The sequence below is a fragment of the Cervus elaphus genome, chromosome 6 (genome assembly GCF_910594005.1).
Source record: "Cervus elaphus chromosome 6, mCerEla1.1, whole genome shotgun sequence".
Lineage (NCBI taxonomy): Eukaryota > Metazoa > Chordata > Mammalia > Artiodactyla > Cervidae > Cervus > Cervus elaphus.
The window spans coordinates 21,722,782-21,749,608 of NC_057820.1; the positions used below are offsets into that span (position 1 = coordinate 21,722,782).

Sequence of the window (26,827 nt, forward strand, 5' to 3'; positions counted from 1 at the left end):
ATTGGAGTGTGTACCTCCACTCCCTTCTGCAGGGGAACTTCCTGACCCAGGATCGAACTGGTGTCTCCTGCATTGCAGGCGGATTCTTTACCAACTTAGCTACCAGGGAAGCAAGTGAAAAAAAGTGTATTGTATTTTAAATAGAATTTTATTATACTTGGGAATTTTCAGTTATTTTTATAATTATACTGTGAAGGAGAGAAGACCTCTGTGGGTTTAGCCCCTTTGGAATTATTTTCTATCATCAGAGGATTAATTCAAAATTCTCCTGGTGATTAATTGGCATCTGAAAACTCTCTTTTTGTGGGTTATGACTACAGATTTCTCCTTCAGGAAATTTAGTTGTTGATTATTGGGGGAGATAAAGTTGTTGTTATGTAATTATTCAGTTTCATTTTTAAAATTTGTATTAAGGAAACTTTAGAATGGGGTTCTCCAGCCAGGAATACTGGAGTCAGTTGCCATGATTATGTTCTTTGCAGTCAAAGATGAGAAGTTTTATATAGTCAGCAAAAACAAACCTGGATCTGACTGTGGCTCAGATCCTGAGCTCCTTATTGAAAAATTCAGGCTTAAATCAAAGAAGGTAGGGAAAACCTTTAGGCCATTCAGATATGACCTAAATCAAATCCCTATGATTATCTAGTGCAAGTGACAGATAGATTCAAAGGATTACATCTGGTAGATAGAGTGCCTGAAAAGCTATGGACGGAGGTTCATAGCATTGTACAGGAGACTGAGCCAAATCCAAGAGAAAACAAAACAAAGAAATGTAAGAAGGCATTGTGGTTGTCTGGGGAGACTTTACAAATTGCTGAAGAAAGAAGAGAAGTGAAAGGCAAAGGAGAAAGGGAAAGGTATACCTAACTGAATACAGAGTTCCAGAGAATAGAAAGGAGAGATAAGAAGGCCTTCTTGAATGAAAAATGCAAAGAAATAGAGGAAAACAATAGAATGGGAAAGACTAGAGATCTCTTCAAGAGAATTGGAGATATCAAGGGAATATTTCATATAAGGATGGACATGATAAAGGACAGAAATGGTAAGGACCTAACAGAAGCAGAAGAGATTAAGAAGAGATGGCAAGAATACACAGAACTATGTACAAGAAAGGTCTTCAGGACCCAGAAGGTCTCACTCACCTAGAGCCAGACATCCTGGAGTGTGAAGTCAGGTGGGCTTTAGGAAACATTACTATGAACAAAGCTAGTGGAGGTGATGGAATTCTGACTGAGCTATTTCACGTTCTAAAAGATGATGCTGTTAAAATGTGGCACTCAATAGGTCAGCAAATTAGGAAAACTCAGCAGTGGCCACAAGACTGGAAAAGATCAGTTTTTCTTCCAATCCCAAAGAAGGACAATGCCAAAGAATGATCAGATTACCATCCAGTTGTGCTCATTTCACATGTCATCAAGGTGATGCTCAAAATCCCTCAAGCTAGGCTTCAACAGTTTGTGAACCAAGAACTTTCTGATATAAAAGCTGAGTTTAGTAAAGGCAGAGGAACCAGAGATCAAATTGCCAACATTTGTTGGATCATGGAGAAAGCAAGGGAATTCCAGAAAAACATCTGCTTCTGCTTCATTGAGTACACTGAAGCCTTTGACTGTGTGGATTGCAACAAACTGTGGAAAATTCTTAAAGAGATGGGAGTACCAGACAACCTTACCTGTCTTCTGAGAAACCTGTATGCGACTCAAGAAGCAACAGTTAGGAACAGAAATGGAACAAAGGACCGGTTCCAAATTGGGAAAAGAGTATGTCAAGGCTGTATATTGTCACCCTGCTTATTTAACTTATATGCAGAGTCCATTTTGCTTAATGTTGGGCTGGATGAATCACAAGCTGGAATCCAGATTGCTGAGAGAAATATTAACAACCTCAGATATGCAGATGATACCACTCTAGTGGCAGAAAGTAAAGAGCAATTAAAGAGGCTCCTGATGAGGTTGAAAGAGAAGAGTGAAAAAGTTGGCTTGAAACTCAGCGAAGAGTTTCAGAATACTAAGATTGTGACATCTGGTCCCACCGTGTGTGCAGGTGCGTGCGTGCTAAGTTGCTTTAGTCTTGTCTGACTCTTTGTGACCCTGTGGAGTGTAGCCTGCCAGGCTCCTCTGTCCATGGGATTTTCCAGGCAACAATACTGGAGTGGGCTGCCATTTCCTTCTCCAAGAGATCTTCCTGACCCAGGGATCGAACCTGTGCCTCTTAGGTCTTCTGCATTGACAGTTGGGTTCTTTTACAACTAGTACCACCTGGAAAACCCCCTGGTCCCATTGCTTCATGGCAAATAGAAGGGGAAAAAGTGGAAGCAATGACAGGTTTTATTTTCTTGGGTTCTAGAATCACAATGGACAATGACTGCAGCCATGAAATTAGAAGATGCTTGCTCCTTGCATGGAAAGATTTGACAAACCTAGACAGCATATTAAAAAGCAGACATCAATTTGCTGACAAAGGTGCATATGGTTAAAGCTATGGTTTTTCCAGTAATCATGTATGGATGTGAGAGTTGGACCATAAAGAAGGCTGAGCACTGAAGAATTGATGCTTTCAAATAGTGGTGCTAGAGAAGACTCTTGAGAGTCCCTTGGACTGCAAGAAGATCAAACCACTCAGTTCTAAAGGATATCAACCCTGAATATTCATTGGAAAGACTGATGCTGAAGCTGAAGCTCCAGTACTTTGGCCACCTGATGGGAAGAGCCAACTCATTGGAAAATACCGAAAATACTGAGAAAGATCAAAGGCAAAAGGAGAAGAGGATGGCAGAAGATGAGATGGTTAGATAACATCACCAACTCAGTGGACATGAATTTGAGCAAACTCTGGGAGACAGTGGAAGACAGAGGAGCCTGGTGTGTTACAGTCCATCGGGTTGCAAAGAGTCGGACATGACTTAGTAACTGAACAACAACAAAGTTAAAAGACTTAGCTTGAAGTTAGAAAAATTTGGGTTATTTTAGCCACCAATCATGAATGAAGCCTTTTATGTTTCATCTGGAGGGAGCTGATGGGTATAGTTATTATTTCATTATAGTTAAACTTCAGCTATTTAGTCACAAAAGGAGGAGTAAGTGATCCTCAGGGAAGTCAACCTCTGGGGAAACCTTGGTGGTGACTTGGCAGAGGAGGCACGTGGACACAGAGCATTGCAATCAAAATTGCTCACACTAATAGTTGAGATTTTTATCATCATGATGGTAACTTAGGATTTATGCCCATTTTGTAGAAATTTAAAGCAATTCAAGTACTTTTTCTCTCTTCAAGGCAGAGACTGCACCACCTCTGGTGATACACAAAAGCTGTATATCGGCCTCAAATTTGAATTACCCTTTATATTTAGAATATCATCTTATCTTTAAAAATTGTATATGGTATTTAAAACAAATATAGTGTATCTATTTCAGGGGATAGAGCAGAGAGAAGAGAATTTCTGTCTGTTCTTTATGGTTTACCAAACTAATGGATTACACTCTACTGTGGAATGTTTTACACAAAGCTAAGCAGGAGGCATGAGAGATGTGGGTTCAATCCCTGGGTAGGGAAGATCCCTTGGAGGAGGAAATGGCAACCCACTCCAGTATTCTTACCTGAAGAATCCCATGGTCAGAGGAGCCTGGTGGGCTACAGTCCATGGGGTGGCAAGGAGTCAGACATGACTGAGTCACTAACACTAAGCAAATGGAAGAAATCATAAAATTTAAATTTTTTAAATGTTTGGTACACTGAAGGCAGAATATTTGTGAAATGGATTGATAATTTGTTTTTCCTGTAGAATTTATTTAAGTCCATCTGGCCTTATTAATTGTCAGTATATTAATTTCCATGACGTTCATCTTTAAGTGAGAAAAATTGATAACATGAATTTCTTGTGTATTTTGTCCTCCTTCCCCTGCCCACCAAAATTCAGTGACCTAATTGGTCTGGTCCCCTCATTGTGTAAGATATCACCTTTTGTTAACACATAGTTTGTCTGTAATCAACTTCTTAATCAGCAAGGATAGGAGTTTAATTTTGGAGTCTTTCTTCATTATAGTTTTTTTTATTTGTCTATAATTTTTAATGTGAAATTTATATACAGTGTAACAAAACAGTTGCATGAAATGAACTACACAGATCTTTATTATGCATTCAGTGAGTTCTGACAAAGGCATGTACTTATGTTCAAAAACCCAATCAAGATATAGAACATTTCTTTCACCCTAGAAAGTTCCTTCATGGTTTCTCTTAGTCCATCTTTGCCCTCTCCCTCTCCACCCCAGAGGCAGCTGCTGTTCTGATTTTTTTGCAGCAGAGTTTAATTAAACCTGTTGTAGAACTTCATATAAATGAAATCATATAGTGTATATTCTTCTATATAAGGCTCCTTTCACTTAGCAGAGTATTTCTGAGATTCATCTGCCCGTTATTTGTACTTGCAGGTTGTTACTTTTTATTCCATTGTATGACTATAGCACAGTTCTCCTATTGATAGACACCTATTTGGGGGTATTGTGAATAAAGCTGCTGATAACATTCATGTAGAATTCTTCTTGCTTCTGCTTTTATTTTTCTCAGGTAAATACCTAGGAGTGAAGTTTCTGGCCTGCCTATAGGGTAGGCATATGTTTAGTTGTGTAATGTGCACATAAAAAGAATTTTTTTTTTAACATCATTAGTCATCAAGGAAATGTAGTTAAAAGTCATAAGAAGATACCACTACATTCCCACCAAAATGGATAAAATTTAAAAGACTGACAACACAAATGTTGGTGAGGATGTAGAACAACAGGAAGTTTCATGTATTATTGGAGCGACTCCAACAATTTAATCACTCTGGAAAAAGTTCTAATGGTTTCATTATAGTTTTTCTAAAAAGAAGAAACACAGTAGTAGTTATAACTTTTATAACCTCAAAAACAAGGAACTTAAAAGGCCTTTGTTATGAACATATTAACAAATAACAAATTTTCTAAAATTTATTTGATTCAGAAAATCATTTTAATGTTCTATTTTAATTTGGAGGGAAATGTATCATCAAAATTTTTAGATTTCTATCCAGGGAAATGATGTATAACATTTTTTTTTTTTTTGCATAGCATTTTTAATACCATTGGTTTAACCTCCACTCTTAATTAGCATATATGAAGGTTTAGAATTCATTATCTCAAGGTGGTACTAGTGAAAAACTTTTTCTCTTTTTCACCCTTCTTCTCCTAAAACCTAATGTATTCTTTTATTTATTTACTTAGTGATCTCTTTATATTAGGGCATTGTGTTAAGCTTGGAAGAGAGGACACAGACTTAAATAAGACAAATTCTCTGTTCTAAAGGGGCTGGAGAGTGACAATTCAGGTTTTGGATTATGGTGGTGCCCTCCAAGAATTACAAAGTATGAGAATTTGGAAAAGGAAAATTTCAGTGAGTCATCCTGTGTGATAAAAGTAATTCTGTAATGCAGTTTGTGGTAAAATGCCAATATGATTAAAGTTGACAGGAGGGTGGAATAAGTTGGGTTATATAAAGTCATGGGAGGCTTATTATGGTGGGATCTGAACTGCACTCTGACAATTAGAATAGATTAATTAGAAATAAAGAACACAGAACCTCAGAAATAGCTTAGGCTGAGTGGCTGAAGCACGGGAGAGTTTGGCCTGGATTGTGAAGTGATGTGAGGGATAAACATTGATAGGTAGGCTGGGCCCAGATTATGGAGACTGTCCAATGCTTGGATGGTGAATTGGCACTTTTTGTGTGAATAATTGAGGAACCATGGAAAATTCATTTAGAGCCTGAAATTTATAAGAAAGCAGTAGAAATTCAGGTAGGATATTCCTGTGCTAATATATGGGATGATTCGGAAGATGAACAGCTGTATTATAAGTCTCTTGCAGTAGTGCTTGTGAGACGTGGTGTCAGGAAACCCAATATAGTGAAGACAAAATGAGACTAGAAATAGGAAGACCTGAGAACGAGTTCTAGTTCGGCCGGTGTCTACCCATGTGACCTTGTGTGTGCTATAATGTAATCTTTCTCAGTTTTAAAATTCTCATTAGTCAAATGAGGATAATGATATCTATGTCATTGGGTCGTTTTGTGAATTACACGAGATAATGATTAAGAATATCTAACTCAGAAGCGCTTGATTTTAAAACGTGATAGGAAGCTAGGAATGGCAAGAAGCTAGGACCATGTAGGATGGGGTTATTGATCCTTCTCTAGGGCAGATTGTCAGTATTCTAAGTGATCAATGACTTTAGATCTAAAGAGGGGTGATATTAGATGTGCAAGGATCAAATCTAGCAAGGGATCAAAACATCAAGGACTTCTAGATTGTGTAGCTACCCAAAGTCAAGATCTAACTGTGCCTTAGTTCTAAGTTCTCAGGATTCAGGTCTCGGGTTTCCCGGGTGGCGCTATGGGCAAAGAACCTGCCTGCCAGTGCAGGAATTGCAAGAAACATGGGTTTGATCCCTGGGTTGGGAAGATTCCCTGGCGTAGGAGATGGCACCCCATTCCAGGCTTCCCAGGTGGTGCTTCCCAGTGGTAAGGAACTCACCTGTCAGTGCAGGAGAGACAGGAGACTCGGGTTTGATCCCTGGGTTGGGAAGATCTGCTGGAGGAGGGCATGGCAACTCACTCCAGTATTCATGCCTGGAGAATCCCTTGGACTGAGGAGCCTGGTGGGCTATAAGTCCATAGGGTCGCAAAGGGTCAGACATGACTGAAGCAGCTCAGCATAGCCACTGTTCTTGCCTGGGAAATCCCATGGACAGAGGAGCCTAGCAGGCTAAACAGTCCATGGGGTTGCAAAGAATCAGACATGACTCCAGGGAACAGCTGAAAAAGTAGATTCAGAATTCCCGTGGCAAAAGCTATGTAGAACTTCAAGATTCTCCATCCTTGTCGGGGAACTCGGTACTAATTAGTGATTCAGAGTAGAAACCTTACTTTGTCAGGGGGAAACCACACCCCAGTGTATCATAGGTCTTTAGGGCTTATTTTAGGCACTGGGATTCTAGGTCTTTCCCAATCAAACTAGGTCAAGGATGTCAACGGAAGTGCTAATAGATTCACTGTCCTGGTCAGAACTACGTCAGGAACAAGGTGGGGCTGGACCACTAGGTGTAAAACTGTTGGCTCTTTCTGAGCCAGGCTCTGAAGACTCCAGTGAATGTTACCTGGCAATTAGTTGCTGCTGTTAAAATTGTGATGGCAGTGAAACTGGAAATAAAATGGTAAATGTGGGAAGCTTTAAAAAATTAATAGAACCTAGGAGCTCAGTGGATATAGGATGAAAAGGACAGAGGGGGGAGTCAAATACAACTTCCACTCCTGATAATGTGGCTGAGTATCTAGAAGCATTGAAAGTGAAAATTGTTTTCACAGAAGGGCCAGAGTGTTAGAGGACAGAGTGAAATTGGGCCTGGGAGGAAATCCCAGTGGGGAATGTCACTGAGGAAAGTGGAAATCCAGAGAAATGTTCAGGCCAGGAAACTGTAGACTTGAGTCATTCTCCATCCTCTTGATCTTTCTCCTCTCCCACTGCCCGCAGACACAAGGCTTTTATTCTGTTTTCCACTTTAGATTAACTTTAAAATCTTAGAGTGTTACATACTTATTTTTGGTTTCTTGGAAAGGCAATTATAGGACTTTTATTTGAAGATGAAATTCTATTCAAGCCAGGATGGGTCAGACTAGCCTGTGGGTACCACATGCTTTCCAATGCAGTGTTTCGTTATGCAGTGCTGGGGAAGAGAACACTGAACATAGAACAAAACCGTGATTAGTGAGTAATAGGGGAGGAATAAAAAGCAAAATAATCTGGGCAAAACCTCCCTCCCTTTTTTTTTAACCCTCTAAAAACAAGGCCCTGAGATGTTAGTTTGCAGTTGGTTCCACAAATTTTTTTGATACAGTACCTCAGAAAGTATTAAGCAAAAGAGATGAATTAGTTGTGGAGCTGGCTTTATAAATAACACCTGATCCAGAAGAATTAAGAACACTACGTCCTAGGTGATGGCAGCAAATGCTAAAAGTCCCTAAGTACGTAATGGGAAAATAAGAGAGCCTAAACAGGAAGAGCATGGTCACTCAGACATGTAGAAAATTTAAATGAAACTGTAATAGACTGTTTATAAAGGGAAAAAAGTGCAATATACATTTCAAAAGGTAACTTCATTCATAGTGCTGGGAGTGTAAGCTTCATTTGACCTTTGGAGCTAAGTTGTTTTTCTCAGCCATATCTGTTGTTGTTATTATTTTTAAAAAGTATCTAAGAAAGATGTCTAAACTATGTTTGAATGGAATGAGAAAACATTGCAAAGTCATTTTCTCTACAGGAAAATCATTTTCATAGAAGAGGATACCTAATAAATTACTGGAAAAGACTTTAGCTTAAATACTTTTGGCAGGTTCTGCTACAGATGTTGACTGCTTAGTTGTGGGGATCTCTACTTATAAAATCATGGCTGGATGAAAAACCTAAAGTCTGAGCTAACTATGAGGATATCTTCATAGGAAAACAACCTGAACTGGTGCAACTTACTCAAAATTGGAAGTCAGTTTCTAGGACTCCCTTTAAAAAGGGACAGGCTGTAATGTAGGCCCACTGTATGTCAGATTCTCCTGGGCTTCGGTTTATCCAAGAATCATTAGTATTAAATGTAGATGAGGTGTCTCTTTTCATAACATCCTTCACATTAATGATAGAAAGGTTTGGACTGTATTTCCCTCTGCCTCCTTTTTTTTTTTTTACCCAACTCTAATACAGTGTTAGGTAAGTAGACACTGCTCAATTCCCATTTATCAGTGAATGAATAAATAAAATCTATGCTCCTTGAAAATATTTTTATAATATAGTTATGGTGTATTTAAGCATCAGAAAAATCAACTCATCTTTTTTTTTAACCAGAAAATACTTTATTTTGAATTGACTTTTGATTCTACATTACTTTATTTCATCCTTTTGTTTACATTCCACTGTATTAAGACTTTTGGTTACAACTGACAAAAACCAAGTGTATACTAGCTTAAGGGAAAGGAAAAGAAAGTTATTGGCTTATCTAACTCACTGGTAGTCCAGAGGAGGAAATTACCCCAGGTGCAGTTGGATCCAGGGTACCAACCCACTCTTAAGGTCTTCTCCCTTTCTAAGTTTTGCCTATGATTCTGTTTGCCTCTGGAGAAGGCAATGACACCCCACTCCATTACTCTTGCCTGGAAAATCCCATGGACGAAGGAGCCTGGTGGGCTGCAGTCTGTGGGGTCGCTCAGGGTCGGACAAGACTGAGTGACTTCGCTTTCACTTTTCCCTTTCATGCATTGGAGAAGGCAATGGCAACCCACTCCAGTGCTCTTGCCTGGAGAATCCCAGGGACGGGGGAGCCTGGTGGGCTGCGGTCTATGGGGTCACACAGAGTCGGACACGACTGAAGTGAGGCAGCAGCAGCAGCTGTTTGCCTCATTCCATGCTTGCTCTGTTGATCATCAGAGGCAAGTTAATTGCCAAAGGTTTCAGCTTACATGGGCGTCAAGTAGCAAGCCCATTGTCTCAGCATTAGTATATTCTATCCCAGTTAAGGACTCTGGTTGACTCAGCTGGGTCAAGTGCTCATTCTTATAACAAATACATAGTCAACAGACATATTTGGACCAGCCTGAGTAACATGCTCACTGATATGGTGGAAGGTTGGGAACAAGGTGGAGAAAGAGAAGGTACCATGATTGATAGCCTCACCAGAACCACGTGGAGTAAACAATTTTCCCAGGAGGAAGGCAACACTGTTTATAGACATGTAAAGATGAAAAAATGTTAAGGATAGGGAAGAAAAATCAATAGCTACGAGAGTCTACTATATTAAAATATATTCAAAATATTTTAAACATATTCTAATAAGGTACTTCATTTCTTCCTAATTCCAATTAACTAAAAATTACAAATAGAAAGTTCACTTTAAAATATTCATTTAATTTACTGAAATTTTATAATCTTGACATCTTTTGTTCAATGGTCTATTTGTATTTGCATGATACTTTTGCTTAATATTATTCTTTCCTTTTTCATTATTTGGTGGGGATTGTAGTATAAAGAAATCAAATCCACTTTTGATAAATAATTACAACTTTGTGATATTTTGTGAGAAAACGCCAGTGGTGGTATTAGGTTGCATCGCCAAAGTTAAGTGTCAAATGTTTATTTTTTAACGTTAATCTTTTGGGCTACAAAAGAAGATAAACTTTTAGAGGCTCACTTGTTTGTGAAAGTAAATTCGGTTAAGTAGGACATTGAAAAGGGGGATAAAATGGTAAGATTTATGATTAAATGTACCATCAGTGTAAATCCCGTAATTTTAATGCACTTTTAATGTAAAGTCTATTGTTCATCCATTAAGAAAGCACTAAATGATTTTCTGAGTTTGTGCTGTGAACAAAAGAAAAAAAAGGAGAGGCATATAAATTTTTGTTTTGTATCACAATCCAGTTTGGGGCATATTTTTATGTTATAGTGAGAAAGGAAGACCTGCTAATATGATTTGTTATGAAAATTGCAATTATAACAGGAGGAAGAACTTTAAAATGTCATTTCAGTATTTTGTTTCACAATTTGTGATATGGGCATAATTTTACTAACATTATACTCAGAACTGCTCATCTGTTATGTTTGGAGCAGACAAGAGTAGAAGGCAATGATTGTAACTTACATTCTTCCCTAGATTTATTAGAGTAGAAGTTTGTTTAGAATTTATCACTTGTGCTTATATTACTCAAAGGGAGAAAGAATCCATATTTAGAAATGGGTCATGCTGTATTGAGCAACTGGCGTTTTGAAGCTCCAAGCATTAAAAAAAAACAAACACAACCAAACATGTGACTACAAGTTATAATTGTTTTCATTGAATCATTACCTCTTAAAGAAAAATATATTTGGTAGGATGTTTTAAAGCTAGAGAGAAAAAAAAAAATTGCATCTAAATATTAAAAGGTAAAAAGCAAACAAAAAAAGATTGTGAGAAACATCTTTCCATTTGTTTTAGTTGCTTATTTTGTGTACATGTGTAGTTAATTACTAAAGCTTTATTTTTGGGGGAACTTTTTTTGGGAACTAATGTTCTTCAGTTATTTTTCCTTATGAGATTTAAACTTGGAATCCTTCATATTTGGGATGAACGCCTGTTGTGCTTAAAGACTCTCAGTGAGTCAGAAAAAAATAGATTATATATTTCAGACCTTTTTATTATCCTTACTGATACTTTCTGGCATGCTGTATGTCATGCAAATTAACAGTTTCTATTTGTTAAGGATACACTGAGGGTACTCGTAAATTATCTATAATGTTCTGTTGTATGTGATGTTATTTACTCAAAGTCAGTATTAGAAAGTTATTGATAGAATGAATATTTTGAATTTTGAATAACATTGAAAATGTTGGAGATGTTTGGGTAGCATATAGAATTTAAGAGTTTGAAGAAATAATCCAGTTTGGGGGAAAAATCTTTTTATTTAGAACTGACCTTTAAAAAGGATGTCACAGAGGAAACCATTCAATGGGATTTAATGTCATTTTTCTCTTCCACATATCCTATCTAAAATTAACCCTCTTTTTAAAAGAAGGTGCATATCTTAAATTTGTTTCTTTTTTGTATTTGGCTCAGTGCCTTATTAGTGCCATTGGTTACCACAATTTGAACTATACAAATACGTTTTCCTTTCCTTGTGTGTGACCAAAGATGTGATTTGAAAAGCTCTTTAATTTTAAATATGTTTAACTGTCCATTGTTACACACCCTGTTTATTTATCTTATAGTCAAGATGCTTGTTTTTTTACTAGAAAATTTTGCATTTACTCAGTTAATTCAATAAATATTAACTGAGCAGCTGCTGTTTATAACTTTGTGCTATATACTTTTTATATTAGATTGGTTTTAAATCTGAGGTATTATCATTCATTAAAAAAAGTGTTTACCTAGTTTTATGTGCACTGGGCTCTATTCTGTTTTCCAAATATAGTATCCTTACCATCACCATTTAGAAATTGGAGGGACTTCCCTGGTGGTCCAGTGGCTAAGACTCTGAACTCCCAGTCCAGGGGGCCCAGGTTCGATCCCTGGTCAGGGAGCTAGATCCCGCATGCTACAACTGAGACCCAGAGCAGCCAAATAAATAAATAAATAAAATAAAAAAGAAATTGGGAAAAATATAGATTTAAAAAATATGTCTTGATGTACATTAGTTGTAGGAAGTGGGCTTTTGCTTATTTATTTAAACTGGGTGTTTGGTCTTCATCATAAGACAGATGTTGCTCCCAAATTCAGTATAAACTTCCAAGACACTGTAGGTGCTAAGTAATATTTTGACTTTGTCACCTCATCTTAACTAATTCCTTGCTAAATTTTACCTTGGATGCAGCCCAACAACAATTCTCCATTAAATTAATCTCATTTTATCTTCAGTGCCAGAAGAAAAAGGCCAAAGGTCTATTCATTGTATGCATTTTTGGGGGCTATAATATGATTTACACTACTTCCTACATATTCGATATTTGTTATTATAGCCTGTGTTCATTATGTAAACATATTCAGAAACTTACAGATCTCAATCAAAATGTGGTTTCATATGTATCTTGAAATAGCTAAGAAAGAAGAAATCAAGTCTGATGCTTTCTGGTTATTTCTGCTGTAAATATTTCCTAGATTAATACTGTTAATTTATGTAGTTATTATTCAATAATTTTAAAGATCTGACCCTGACACTATAGATAAGCAAGATAAGAAATTGCTTTGTAGCCACTGGGATTCTTGGAAGAGTTGTGTCTCTGAGTTAGCGGTGGTGCTTACATAGCCATAAGTCTTGCCAGTTCTAGCTCCAGTGTACATGTCTGCCCCCTTGTTGCTCTGTATGCAAATCTGGCCTCTAGTGAAATCCTGCAGCCTAAGTACATTGATGCTAGATGCAGAGTCAATTGAAATTAATTTGGAACATGCCTGGAATACCCAGGGTGAAACACCATTCTGGTACTTCATTCAAGTTGAACTTCAGGCAAGGGACAGCACAATGGAATCTACTTTCATCCCCTGCCAAACATCTGTAAGAGGCCAGCTGGCAGTACGGTCAGAGCTGACCCCTAAGGCTACATCCGGTCTTTTGGTTAACCAAAACTAACCCAGAGGGGGGTGTAAATAACCTTATCCTACCCCGCTCCCTTGCGAAATAGAGAAATTCCGTGATACCCATGTTTACAGAGTTCACCGAACTATTGAGAGTATTCTGATGGTCTAAATTGTGCAAATAGCGTATCAAAATTGTATGCAACCAGTTAGAAACAACTGGTTTCTAAATAATTATAGAAAAAATTATAGAAAATAAATAATTATAATTTGTAAGGCTGAATGCTCTTGTTCCCCCTGCAGTTTTATTCCAAACAACTCAGAAGAGGGGGATTACTTGGATTTTCACTTTCTTGTGATCATGTGTTTCTGGCTTTTGACCATACATTTTTACAGTAACTTTACTTATGATTGTGCTGGGTCTTTGTTTCCGCACGAGTGCTTTCGCTAGTTGCAGTGAACAGAGGCACTCTGTTGCAGTGTGTGGGCTTCTCATCGTAGTGGCGTCTCTTGTTGGGGAGCATGATCTCTAGGCGCATGGGCTTCAGTAGTCGCAGAGCTCGGGCTGAGTGGTTGCAGCCTGCAGACTCTAGAGCACAGACTCAGTAGCTGTAGCGTACCGGCTTAGTTGCTCCGCGGCATGTGGACTCTTCCCGGACTAGGGTTCAAACCCCTGTCCCCTGCCTTGAAAAGTCCTATCATACCTTCTAAAGGAGGCGTTCAAAACAAATACATTTTAAATAGGACAGAAAGTTTTGATAATAAGAAAGGACTATGACTATTATTATAGAGATTAAATATATAAAACCATCTTTAGGCATTTCACAGTTTGGGACAATGAACTGAAACATAGACCTTTTACACAAAGTAACAGAATTTAGAATTCTGTATCTTTTGGCCTTTTTTTTTTATTATAGATTTTTTACTGGTTTATAAACACAGGTCTTGCAGACAGTCTTGGGTATACCATCAACTGCTCTGCCCAGACTTCTCCCCACTGGAAGGTCACACTTTTACCTCCAACCCAATCTGTGCCCTGTGGGCTCAACTGTCGGTTAAAAACCTTTAACAACCCTGTGGTTCACACATACAGGAGGGAAAGAAACTGAGAAAAACAGTAACAGAGGAACAGATCTCCCTCAGGAAGACATGTAGGCAGAGACATTATTTTCCACCATTGGCATCTCATTTATGTAAAAACATAAATTCACTTTATTCTGCTTTATCTTAGTCCTTTTATGATTATTGATTTGTGTACTAGACATTTTTAATATTCTTATTAATTAGTATGTTTGGTCTTTATTCTCTAAGCAGTTTTTTTTTGGTTGTACTGTGAATACAAAACAATGTGGTACTCCTGGAAGACTTGCTCAGTATGATATCCCATTTCTATGCTCTAAGAATTTGTGTTCTAGTAGAGGGGGTGATTCAACACTCAAAACATTTTTCTGTAATGCTGATAAAGGTGTGCCTAAAATAACTAGAGTAGTAAAAAGATTGTCAGCTCTAAGATCAGTCACTCTTCTTAATAGGATTTATTTTCAAATAAATTCTTTCAAGAATTGTTGCCAGCTAAAATAGATTTAGGGGGTTTATGCTTTCCTTTGACCTTCCATTTTCGTGGCTCAGTTCTCACTGTTATTTCAGACTGGTCAAACCTGGAGCAATAATGCACCTATTTTGTTAACTGGAAACTTTTTAGCTTCTTACTCTTTTGGCAAAACTTTTGTATTCTGTTCCCTTCAGAGTCTTGTTATCTGAATTATGTCAAACAGTTTAAAGATGTTAGTGATTTGAGATTCTTTCTTTCTAAGAGGGCACATTAACTTTTGACAGTGATCCTCAATTCTTAAATGAACAAAAGTGCTTGCTCTTCAAAGGAATGAGTGTTGATTATTGGAGATAGAATAGCAGACCAAGAGTTGCTGAGGCCCTGACAGTCTTCAGGTGACGCTGGACTCTCTTTGGTCATTTCTGAGTTTAAATGGCTCTCACTCAGAATTTCTCAGTTACAGTATTTTACTCCTCAATCACTATGTGAAAAGTGGATTCACTGGGAAATGACCCTAAAAAGTACAAATGTGCCCTCTTTCAGAGAGGCATATTCAGCAACAAAAATTCCATGATTTGACCAGCTGACTTTTAGATTCTGACAATTTATATTTCTACTGTTATTAAAGAAAGCACGGAAAGCATTTCTATATCCTGCCACAGTCCTTCCTTCCTGTCTTAGTTATGAGTAGGAGACGCTAGAAACTATTGTACATCGTCTGTCCTCAACTTCCAGCAAGAAAGACATGCCTTTCAAAGATCATCTGGAACTTGTCTGCCTTTGCTAATGTAGTGCAGAGCAGTTCTAAAAATAAAGACAGGATTGTTGAGTCCATGAGGAGCAGCTTATTTCATCATTGTTGTTTTTCACTTGGAGCCTGGTGCCTTCTATGGTGGTTTCTGTCTTGCAGAACACGCTAAGAAGAGCTGTTCTGTTCCTGTGCTCTGGGAATGCTGGAGTAGAGAGTCTGTGCTTTTGAGAATAATATTTGGCTCATACAAGGGGCCTGTGTTCTGCAAGTGTAATGTTTGATGCGTGTAAGGAGGATTAGCATCCATGGGAATTGAGGCAGAGAAATTGAATAGAAATGCCAGAGTCAAATAAAGAAGTGTTTATTTATTGATATTATGTTGAATCTTTTAATAGAAAATGTTAAATTAGCATAATTAAATAGGAGGTCTGATTTTGCTATCTTGTTTTTGCTTGATGGGAAAGTCAGCATTGATTTTATGGCTATTGAGAAATTTTAGTTATCTTTTCATACCCAAGGCTCCCAGACTTTGAAGCAACAACTCCTTTTATCTGTGCTTGTCTGTATTTATTCTAATCAAATAAGCATTCCTACAGAATACAGTCTTGAAATATACACTACAAGGTGACACAGAAACTTCATAAGAGCTTGGTAGCTGTATATGTGGCTAACAAATTTTCTCTGCCATTTATTGTAAATGGAGGACCGCAGATTATTAGTAATCTTATGATTCATTTTACATATTATGATTTAGTTACATATCTTGGTCTTCTTTTTTATTTCCTTTTTAGATACTAGCTCAGTCATGCACTGAAATCCTGGAATTGCGGCCCTCAAGTGTCTGTGTGGGGCGTAAGTACTTAGAATTTAAAAATACCTTGTAAGAAATTGTACTTTTTTTCCCAGTTAAAATATATGGTTTGAAACTCATGTTGGAAAGAGAATAGCAAAATTAATTTTTTGGCATCTTTTTCTGCAAGAATTTTTAAATAATTCCTTGAAATATTTCTATTTTAAATTCAAATTTTTAAGATTGGAGTGTTATTTTAAATAATGAACATATTGTGTGACAGGCTTTTAAAATCTTCTGTATATTTAGTTCATGTTTGAGACCTTTCTTATGACAAGTAAAATAAAATAGGAAATTTTCTCTTTTATCTGATTATACAAACAGGCATGTATCTGTAGACTTTGAGCTCCATGTTTTGATGACCTGGCCAAAGTACGTCCCTGCCAGCTCAGGGTGGATGGCAGGAAAGAAGCAGGTGGCTTGATCAGCTGGTGCTAAAAAACAGACTCAGGTTTTAGCACTTTCAAGCCATCCAACCCAAAGAGAGTGGGATTCTCTGTGGCCTATATACTTTCTTGAGGTTTTAACCTGGAGTTCATTTTAACCCAACTTTTCTTTCGAAAGTTAAATATTGGGCCTGGTGGCCTCCCACCTGCTGGACATGGGATGAAGTTCCACATCTTTTAGTGTTCTGTGTTCTTACTTGCTCAGTCATGTCCGACTCTTTGTGAGCCCATGGACTGTAGCCTACCAAGCTCCTCTGTCCATGGGAATTCTCCAGGCAAGAATACTTGAGTGGATAGCCATGCCCTCCTCTAGGGTATCTTCCCAACCCAGGGTTTGAACCCAGGTCTCTTGCATTTCAGGCTGATTCTTTACCAGCTGAGCCACCAGGAAAGCCTAAGAATACTGGAATGGGTAGCCTATCCCTTCTCCAGGGGATCTTCTTGACGTATGAATCAAACCAGGGACGCCTGCATTGCAGGCATCTTTTAGACCCACCCTTCATTAATGGTTATTGAGATGTTTAAGAGGAATAGTGCATTTGAACATTCTAGAGTGGGATGGTGTTCTTTGCATTTGTAATTTGGCCTAATCCTTACAACAACACTATTCAGCAGTTTTATAATCCTGGATTCACAGATGGGGGAACTGAGACAGAAATATATTTAGTGGTTGCTATTAGTAAATGTCCTGTTAGATTCTTGTCTGTCTGACTCCAAAAGCTCATGTTCTTTTTCTGAGTCACATTTTACATTTCACTTGCACTTTATTGTGACTTATAAGAACATTCTTTACATTCAGTAACGCACTGAATGGAGAGTGGCCTGGCAGCATTTTCTTCCACAGTTAATTGTTAGATATGTGTTAGATTATCTTGGGTAGGGGGGTCTCTGAAGAGGATTGACAGTTAATTACTATTAAAAGAGTTGACCTATCTTCTTGCAGCTAAGCAGCAAAGATATAAACATTTAAACTTTTCTTCTAGCATGTTATTTCACTCTCTAACATTTAGTGACTGCTCCTCTTACAGAGTATGAGTCTAATCAAGTTCTTTTACTAATTGGCCACAGATTATTATTAGTCCAAAGTGCCTGACTTTTGGTGAGTTACAAGTCTGTATGCAACAGAAGTTAAAAGTAGGATTAGATATGTGAAGAAGCTATTAAAGAAGAGCTCTGTATGGGGTGTCATAGGTTAAAGAAAATACAACACACGATTGTTCTAAGAACCAGGTGAAATGAGGCATTAACTTCTTCACATTCTCATACCTCAGTGCCTAAGACAAGAGGAAGACAAAGGGTTTTTCTTTCCTACAGATATTTTCCTCAGGATAGAATTTGGGCAAGTTTGTACAGTATCTGTCTGGGATGACTGTTGTGCTTCAATTCTATTAGTCAATTACACTTCAATTCTTTTTGGTTACTATTGGAAAACACTTTGTTCATAAAGTAAAATAATGCATCTCTACCTGGCAGTGAAATACCTCCACTGTATTTCCTTGGAAGATCTAAGAAAACTAGTAAGACCATGTCTTTTGTTATTAGTTGGCTGAATAGTATTAAAAAATTCCTTGTGCCTTGATGCTTTTGACTCAAGTGATGCTTTTTGTTGTGGTTTTTGTAAAGTAGCATTTACATTTTTTATTCTTCCTTTTACTTCTAGAGGAATTTCAAGTTGTTTTGAATGGAAGAGGATTCAACCTGGGGAGTCGGAATGGCAGTGTTCTCTGTACTTACACTGTAAATGAAACATACACAATGAGTATGTCTCCATAATTTCAAAAAATTGCTTTAATATCTGTGCAGTATTTCAGCATGAAGTATTTTTCTCAGCTGAAACCAACAGTGCTATATTTTTTTAATCAGTAAAGAAAGGAAGTGCAATAATAATGCAAGTAGTAATAGTAGTTACTTAATAGTTATTTAATAATGGCAACAGTTGTTCATAACTTGTTAAATGCTGGACCGTATCTGAAGTATCCTCATTATAGAAATTATGGCCTTGTGGCTGAAAGAGTTGTATAACTTGTCTGTGATTACACAACTAATAATGGGCAGAGCTGAGAGTTGAACCCAGTTTTCTTGACTGCACTCTGTATGGACTATACCCACCCGCTGATTTAATTGTCTCTTTCTCCACCTTTGTTTCCTGTCACTCTTGCTTGAAAGTCTACCGATCTTGGACTACTCTACTACTTATTACCTCATTTTATTGTCACTTGCTGTCTTTGTCTAATTTGCAAATAAGTTGTCAGCCAGTTTCCTGAGGACAGACTTCTTGCCTTAAAGATATGTCTCCAGTGTCTCCCTGGTACAGTATTTGTTTATAATTATCATATTTAAGGAATTAAATTTCACTTTCCCTAGCTTGACTTTCAAAAAAGCAGATGAGTGTAACATTTTAATCTTTATTCTGAGAAAAACTTCTCCTCTTTCGATAAATAGATCTTAATATTCTGGGCATTTTGGGTCTCTTTTAAGACTTTTCTCCTTGTTGGTGATTATATTGTCTTCTAAAATTTTATACTGTAAGGCAGATGCTGCAACTCTGTGAACTCTGGTAGAAATATTTTTTGAAAGGATCATGTACAATTTTGTTGTTTATCTGATTGTTATAAACTCTCTGCTTAGCACAGTTTTGTCTGCATGCAAAGTAACTGCTCAATATGTTTGTTGAATTAAAGTATTAAGGGTCTCAGCATGGTAAATGGCATCATTAATTCCTGTCTTTTCTATTAAAATCATCATTTTGGTAAGGAAAGGCAATAATATTTGTAACAAACTCTCTTGTTAGTAGGTTCTACAACTGAAGAGGAAAAATTATTTCCATATTTTTATTTAGTAGTCATCTGTATCTAAGCATTAACTTTACCTAACTTCTTTTGATTATAGGTTGGAGTTTATTATAATAGAAACATACTTTATGTTTAGCTATATAGGATTAAATTTATTAAAATAAGTCTCAAATAAATTGAGTCAGATTGTATTTTCATCATTTGCGTTCTAAGATTATCCAACTGATTATGTAGCTTTTCTGAATATTTATAGTCTAGATCATTTTTCTCATATCTATTAAAATTTCAAGGCAACTTAAGTATTCTATAAAATGTATTTATATGTTATTTGTTGTTGTTTAGTTGCTAAGTCGTGTCTGACTATTTTGACTATAGCCACCAGGCTCCTCTGTCTATGGAATTTTCCAGGCAGAGTACCAAAGTGGGTTCCCATTGCCTTATCCAGAAGATCTTCCGGAGGATCCAGGGGTCAAACCCTCATCCCTCATCTCCTGCATTGGCAGTATTCTTTACTACTGAGCCACCTAGGAAGCCTGTTTATATGTAATAGACCCAATTATTTTATTAAGCTCTATTAAATAAAGAAATTTATTATCCTTTGGATATTTATCTTCTTTATCATTTTAAAATTCTGCTTTTTAAAATATATATCATTTTTTCTTGAATAGTATATTGACAAAGTTGAGGGAGAAATGGTGATAATTTTATAGTATCTACAAACTATATGTGAATGTTATATAAAAAATCATAATTTATGATTTACCAGTACTGTATATCAGAGAAGGCAATGGCAACCCACTCCAGTACTCTTGCCTGGAAAATCCCGTGGACGGGGGAGCCTGGTGGGCTGCAGTCCATGGGGTCGCGAAGAGTCAGTCACAACTGAGCGGCTTCACTTTCACTTTTCACTTTCATGCATTGGAAAAGGAAATGGCAACCCACTCCAGTGTTCTTGCCTGGAGAATCCCAGGGATGGGGGAGCCTGGTGGGCTGCCGTCTGTGGGGTCACACAGAATCGGACACAACTGAAGCGACTTAGCAGCAGCAGTACTGTATGTCAATGAGGCATCTCTATTTTTCATTCTGTGTTTCTTCTCTTCTTTCTTTAGATGAGTATCTTTTTGTTTTTTCATGCTGATGTATCTAATGCCCCACACTTGAACACTGATTGCTGTATCTCTTCATATCATTAATAAAACTGCATGAGATACATGAAGCCCTTTATTAATTCAGTGGCATCTTATTTTCTAGATGTAAAGCCAGTAAGTGTGGAACGGAATTCTATGCTTTGTCCCGCGCCTACCCTGCATGAAGTTGGAGAGTAAGTGCTTCATTAAAACATTTTAAAACTTTTTAGCTACAAATTATAAGGAAATTGTGACACAGTAGGCAGTAGTTGCTTTATCTATTGTTGATACACAGATTGAACATGGGATAGTAAAGCCCAGGCAAATCACTCTGGTCAGTACTTTATACATTTCTTAGTAGATTTGAAATTGGTAAAGTCTGTTTTATCTTGTTTCTTAAATATTGATGAAAAGACTCTATACATATTTATCTGGGTAGATTGGAGAACTGTTGTTAGAGTCTTCAAATAGTAAAGCCATGGCCAGTGTTTTGAATTTTAGTGTATTGAATTTACACACACACACAAATTTCAAAAGTGGGATTTTGACTAATTACTATAGTATTGGAATATTAAGATTGAAGAGCAAAAGGAATGTGGCTCAGTAAGGCACAACTTAGACTCGGAAATATGTGTCCCAGTCCTGTTAAGGTCTATATTCTTATGTTCTTTGGTGTGGCAATAAACCATGATACCTGGATAAACAAAAAGCTATTTAGTTTATAGGAAGGGCTATGATTTTAGTCACCTAAAATACACAGATAGTTTTATCAGTAACTTAATATTTCCATCTGTGACTTTTCCCTCTGCTCTCTTTATTGTGCAGAAAATGACTGTGAATAGTTCACATGTTCTCTTGTTCAACAGTGGTGGATGCAATATATTTAGGATAATGAATAGGATACAGTTCAGAGAGGGAGGATTATATTTTCCTTTGTGGAACCTAAGAAAATTATTTTACCAGTTTGAAGTTGACTTGAGCACTTGAATTATGTGGATGCTTAAATACATAAGATATCTATTGGACATTGGTTCTGGTCAACTGAGTAAACTGGAGTGGTATCAGCTTTCTATTTTAAATTGATTATAGAAGGCTGTATAACTTATAAAAGCAAGACTATCAGAATCTTTTTCTTTCTATCAAAAAGTATTTGTTTTCTTTGTCGAATAATAATTTAGCTTCATTGATAACGTGCTTATACCAAATTAGACTGCTTTGGGATTTAAGGTCAGTCCATTTTACATTGAGCCATCTTTACCCTAAGGGCACAGTGGGGCTCAAAGTCTTTCTGAACAATACTGTCTTGTATCAGTAGTGGTAAATCTATTGACTTAAAGTTTGGTCTTATTTTATTGAATCTATGACTCCATATTGATTCCCCTGATTGTTCCCCCAATCTGCTTTCAGAGCTGTCTTCTCTTTCTTAGTCATTGGCAGCTCCATCCTTTTTGTTGTTCAGGTAAAAAAACAAAACAAAACAAAACAAAACTTTGAGTCATTATTGATCTCTTTCATGTAGGCCGTCAGCAAATCTCAGCTCTGATTTCAAAATATATTCGGAATCCAGTCCTTCCCCACCACCTCTACTGATACATCCTAAACCAAGCCACTGTCAGTTCTTGCTTAGGTTATGAGCCTCTCAGATACTCTTTCTGCTTCTGTCTTTGGCAAAAGTGGTTTTGTTAAAACAGATGAATTTATATCACCCCTTCACTTATCCCTGATAATGAGTTCTGCATTACACTGAAAGTCTGATCACTGCAGTCAGTGTTCTACAAGGTTCTCCAGGATCTGGCCCGTGCTGCATCTCTGACTTTATCCTCTTTTGCCCCTTCTGTTAAGGGCACACTGGCCTCTTTGCTCTTCATTAACCACGTGAGCTTACTCCCACTCCAGCATCTTTTACAGTTGCTATTCTCTCTGCTTAAGAGGCTCCTCCCCTTTTGTCTCACTGTTCAACTTCACGTTTTGTTTATATATCATCTTCTCGGTAAGCCCTTCCCAGTTACCCGATTTAATCACAGAGTCTACTCCCTCCTTTGAGTCTACCACTCTCTATTTCCTTTTCTTGGTTTACTTTTTCTCCAAAGCATTTGTTTGTTTGTTATTGTGTCTACTTCCTGCTAGAATGAATTTGTTTCGTTTCTTGCTGGACTCGATGCTGGACACATAATAGATTCATGAAATATTTGTTACATGTCTCTCAAACATTTTGATTCATTATTTATATATGGACTGAATTAGTGCATTTGGTTACTGGGTATTTCAGGTAGGAGAAGGATGATCAGAATTCTGTTTTGGGGGTCATACCATTTAAGAGAGCAGAAAACTAACTTGGATTTTTCATAGTAATGACTAGAAAGGGAAGACAGCTTACTTTCTTTTCCAAAGGACTTATACAATGCAATATGCCTGTTCTGTCCAACACTGAATTTGTTTTCTGTATAACTTGCCTTGGGGCACAGTCCCCTTTTGAAGAGGCTATACATACTGCCTGAATTTTTTTAGTGATTTGTAGACAGATCCTCTTCTCAGCTTGCTTGTAGGTGAAATATTAACATCAAAAGCCAGACAAGTGATTGCTTCTCATGCCTGATATTTATTACATCTTATATGGTATTTTTAAAAATATATTTTTAAAAAGCACAAGAAATCATCATTTGTTTGGATTTGGATGTTAATATTTCACTTACAAGCTAGCTGAGAATGTTTTGAAAGGAGATCTGTCTAAAATAATTTTCCTCTTTTTTTTAATCAAGTACATGATACCACTGAGGCAAAATTGGAGAAGATTTTGTTTGTTACTGTGTTGGACATTTGGCGACATCATCATGTGTTCCACTAAGTACTTTGCAAGTCATTTGGACCTTTCCTTTGCCTTGCATTTCCTTCAGATACTTTTGTAGGTGATGAGCCCTCTTATGAGATTGGATTAAAATCAACACCACTGAAACAGTTTAGCCTTGTAAGGTGACTGATGCTTACTATGTCTGTCTAATTAGCTTTTGGCTAAGGATTCAAACCCATTAAGTCGCTAGTTAGTCTGTGTTTCAAATAAACACATCTGGCCCAACAATGAATGGAGGTTTTTCCTGTGTGAGGGTGACAGATGTGGTGATGGTTCCCCCTGTTCTCTCACTTAAATAATTAACAACATGCTGGTGAAGTAACCCTAGACAGACAGCCTCAAAGCCAGATGCACAGTCTCAGAGCTGGAGCCACGGACATGTGCCTCATCTCATTAGAGTGCTTGCTCGGTCCCTTTCTTATCTTTATGTTGCCTCCCGAATTACATTTTCTTTGAGGATGATCCCTTTAAAAATCCAGGGCTCATGAATTTTGGTTTGAAAGAGGCTTCATATGAAGATGTTTTCTTGAAGATGGGAATTAAGAATGCAGCAGGGTAGCTAGGACAGAAGTTTGCATTTGGAAATTGATGTCATAGAGAATCCCAGGCACTGTAGCCTGGAGGGCTTACAGTCCATGGGTTCGCAACTGATGTGGCTTAGCACGCATGTACAGCATGTCATGGCGTAACCAAAAGTTAAAGCTGTCTGGGCAGATCTTATCCTGGTATATCATTGCTTAGTATTGCTGGAATGGGTCTTTGGAGTCCTTTCTTTGAGGGGATATCTATGTATTACATTTCTTTATCTGGTGTAGAATTTTACACCAAAATGCACAGATTCTCAGTCATTAAACAGAAAGAATGTACAGGAGGTAGTTCTTTTCTATTTTTTTTTCCATTGGACACAATTTAATTTTTAAAAATGTCCTATGGTTAAACATGTTGTCTTACCTAGAAAGATGTATAGATTGGAAGGTAGTTTCTGTCAGTGGTTTATTTGTACCAAAATGTCTTAAGTAGGAGAGACTCTGTGAAGCCCTGCGGATCCCACCCTTTCGAGGGCAGTTGCCTTTCGAGTGGAATGTGCAGGTGTCACCATTTTCGCGAAATGGGCTTATTTGCTGACCCTTGTTTGGTGAGACATCAACAATAGCACAGCTGCTCTGCACTAGTTGAGATCTCAAACCTGTAATTTGGCAAGAAGAACAGAGCAAATTGGGTAAATATACATAAACACATTGTGAAGAAAGAAAAACAGAACAGAATGAACCAGAGCCTTATCCTACAGCTTGTTTGATAGAGATGATTTAAGGAGGCATATGGTATAGTTAAATGTGCTTTCAAAAACATTGGCCAGAATCTTCTGGCAAATATGAAATAAATATCTCAATCAGATGAAACTGATAGTATTAGTTCTCTTAAAAGGCTGTGTGGAAAGACAGTTGACAGTGTTTTGAGTAAGAGGAGGTGGGACATCAGTGTATCTGGAAAATTTGAAGCAGCTGATACTGAAGGATCATGGAGATGCATGTGTGGCAGACGGGGTTAGAGCCTGACTCAGTGATAGAATCTTCTTTTCCTCAGTGCTGTTATTTTTTCAGTATAATTAATTTTGCCTGGAATAAAATTAATTGCATTTCCCTTCCCTGGTTTGACAAATTCTGCCTTTAGCCTAGCTTCTCACATGAACAGTTTTAGTATATTTGTATGATTAGGTGAATTTCATCTTGTCAGTTTTTTGTTTTTTGAGAGGGAGATTTGACACAATTTTTTTATCAGAAAAATTCTTTAGAAAGCACTCCAAAACTGAGGTGATGAATCGGTCCTCGACAGGTGACATGGCAGATGAGGCTGTCTGGCTGCACTGGATTCCTGCTTCCTCCCTTGCTCAGCGTCCCATCAGAGCAGTGCCATAGCTCCTGGGCCCCTCCTGAGCTCATGGTTGGACCGGGGACCTGAACTGTGTGACCTGTGAGCCTAGGCACCTTGGCCATGGTTGTTCTCAGTATGTGTGCTGAGTCACTTCAGTCGTGTTCAACTCTTTGTGACCCCATGGACTGTAGTCCTCCAGGCTGCTCTGTCCATGGGATTCTCCAGGCAAGAATTCTGAAGGGGGTTGCCATTCCCTTCTCCAGGGGATCTTCCTGACCCAGGGATCAAACCCATATCTCCTGCACTGCAGGAGGAATCTTTACTGGCTGAGCCACCAAGGAAGCCCATGGTTGAGTGCTTCCAAATAACAAGCTGGTTCTGAGCAAAACCATGGCCTGAGATGAACTCCTTATAGTAGGGGACCAGAGGATGGAGCGTGCCCAGAAGCATCCACAGCACTCAGGCCCCATAGCAGACATTCTAGATGTGAATGTGTCCATCAGTGGGTTTCCCTCCAGTTGCCAGGACATTGGACTGCCAGAGACACCATGCTACAGCCTTGATAGCCTCTTGCGCTGGGGTGAATGTCTGTATGGGAACTCAGCTACTCATTCCAGGAGCACTAGGCCACACGGTGGCCAAACGTACATTTTTATACATATACTATTATTGTTTTTTAGTCACTAAGTCATGTCTGACTCTTTTGTGACCCCGTGAACTGTAACCAGCCAGTCTCCTCTGCCCAGGGGATTTCTAAGGCAAGAATACTGGAGTGAGTTCCCATTTCTTTCTCCAAGGGATCTTCCCAACCCAGGGATCGGCCCATGTCTCGTGCATTGGCAGGCAGAGCCACAGGGAAGCCCTGTAAATGTGATAAATTCACCTAATCTGCATTGAATCTTGGTCCTAAATATGATTTTCAGTTCTGGAAATTACCTTTTAAGAGAAACGATAATTAATTCAAATACATCCAGGGGTGGCTAACAGAATGTGGTCAAGTATTAAAATGTTAAATAGGATGCAGTTAAAATACTGAAAAAGACATAATCTAGATGTGGACACCTCAACTTCCTTCAAACTTCAGGCCTGTTGTGTGAAAGATAGATTTGAGTTATTCTGTATTGCTCCAAGAACAAGAGAAAAATGAAAGGTAAAGGGAGGTACATTTCAGCTCAGTATAAGGAAGAGTTCTGTAAAAATTAGAATCATTTAGTGAGTGTTTTGGTAACTAAAAGTGTTCCAGGAGGGACCGCCATGCGATGATACGGAAGATGTGGTAGTTCAGTTGCCAAGTCGTGTCCAACTCTTGCGACCCCATGGACTATAGCCTGCCAGACTCCTCTGCCATGGGATTCTCCAGGCAAGAATGTTGGAGTAAGTTGCCGTTTCCTTCTCCAGGGGATCTTCCTGACCCAGGGATCGAACCCAGGTCTCCTGAATTGCAGGCAGATTCTTTACCAACTAAGCCTCTGGGGAAGTAAATATGTATTTAAATCCT

At 37.9% G+C, this 26,827-nt stretch overlaps 1 protein-coding gene and 1 non-coding gene across 2 annotated transcripts in view; both read left to right on the plus strand.

Annotated features, from left to right (window-relative positions):
* The window catches only part of ANTXR2 (ANTXR cell adhesion molecule 2), a 166,322-nt gene that overhangs the window by 26,810 nt on the left and 112,685 nt on the right, over positions 1–26,827 (plus strand). The window contains exons 8-10 of the mRNA XM_043906385.1: positions 16,186–16,246; positions 18,351–18,449; positions 20,734–20,803. Coding sequence (XP_043762320.1) covers positions 16,186–16,246; positions 18,351–18,449; positions 20,734–20,803 — 230 coding nt within the window. The remainder of the gene's footprint in view (positions 1–16,185; positions 16,247–18,350; positions 18,450–20,733; positions 20,804–26,827) is intronic.
* Positions 12,031–12,103, plus strand: TRNAG-CCC. Its single transcript has one exon. It is a non-coding gene; the product is annotated as a tRNA-Gly (tRNA).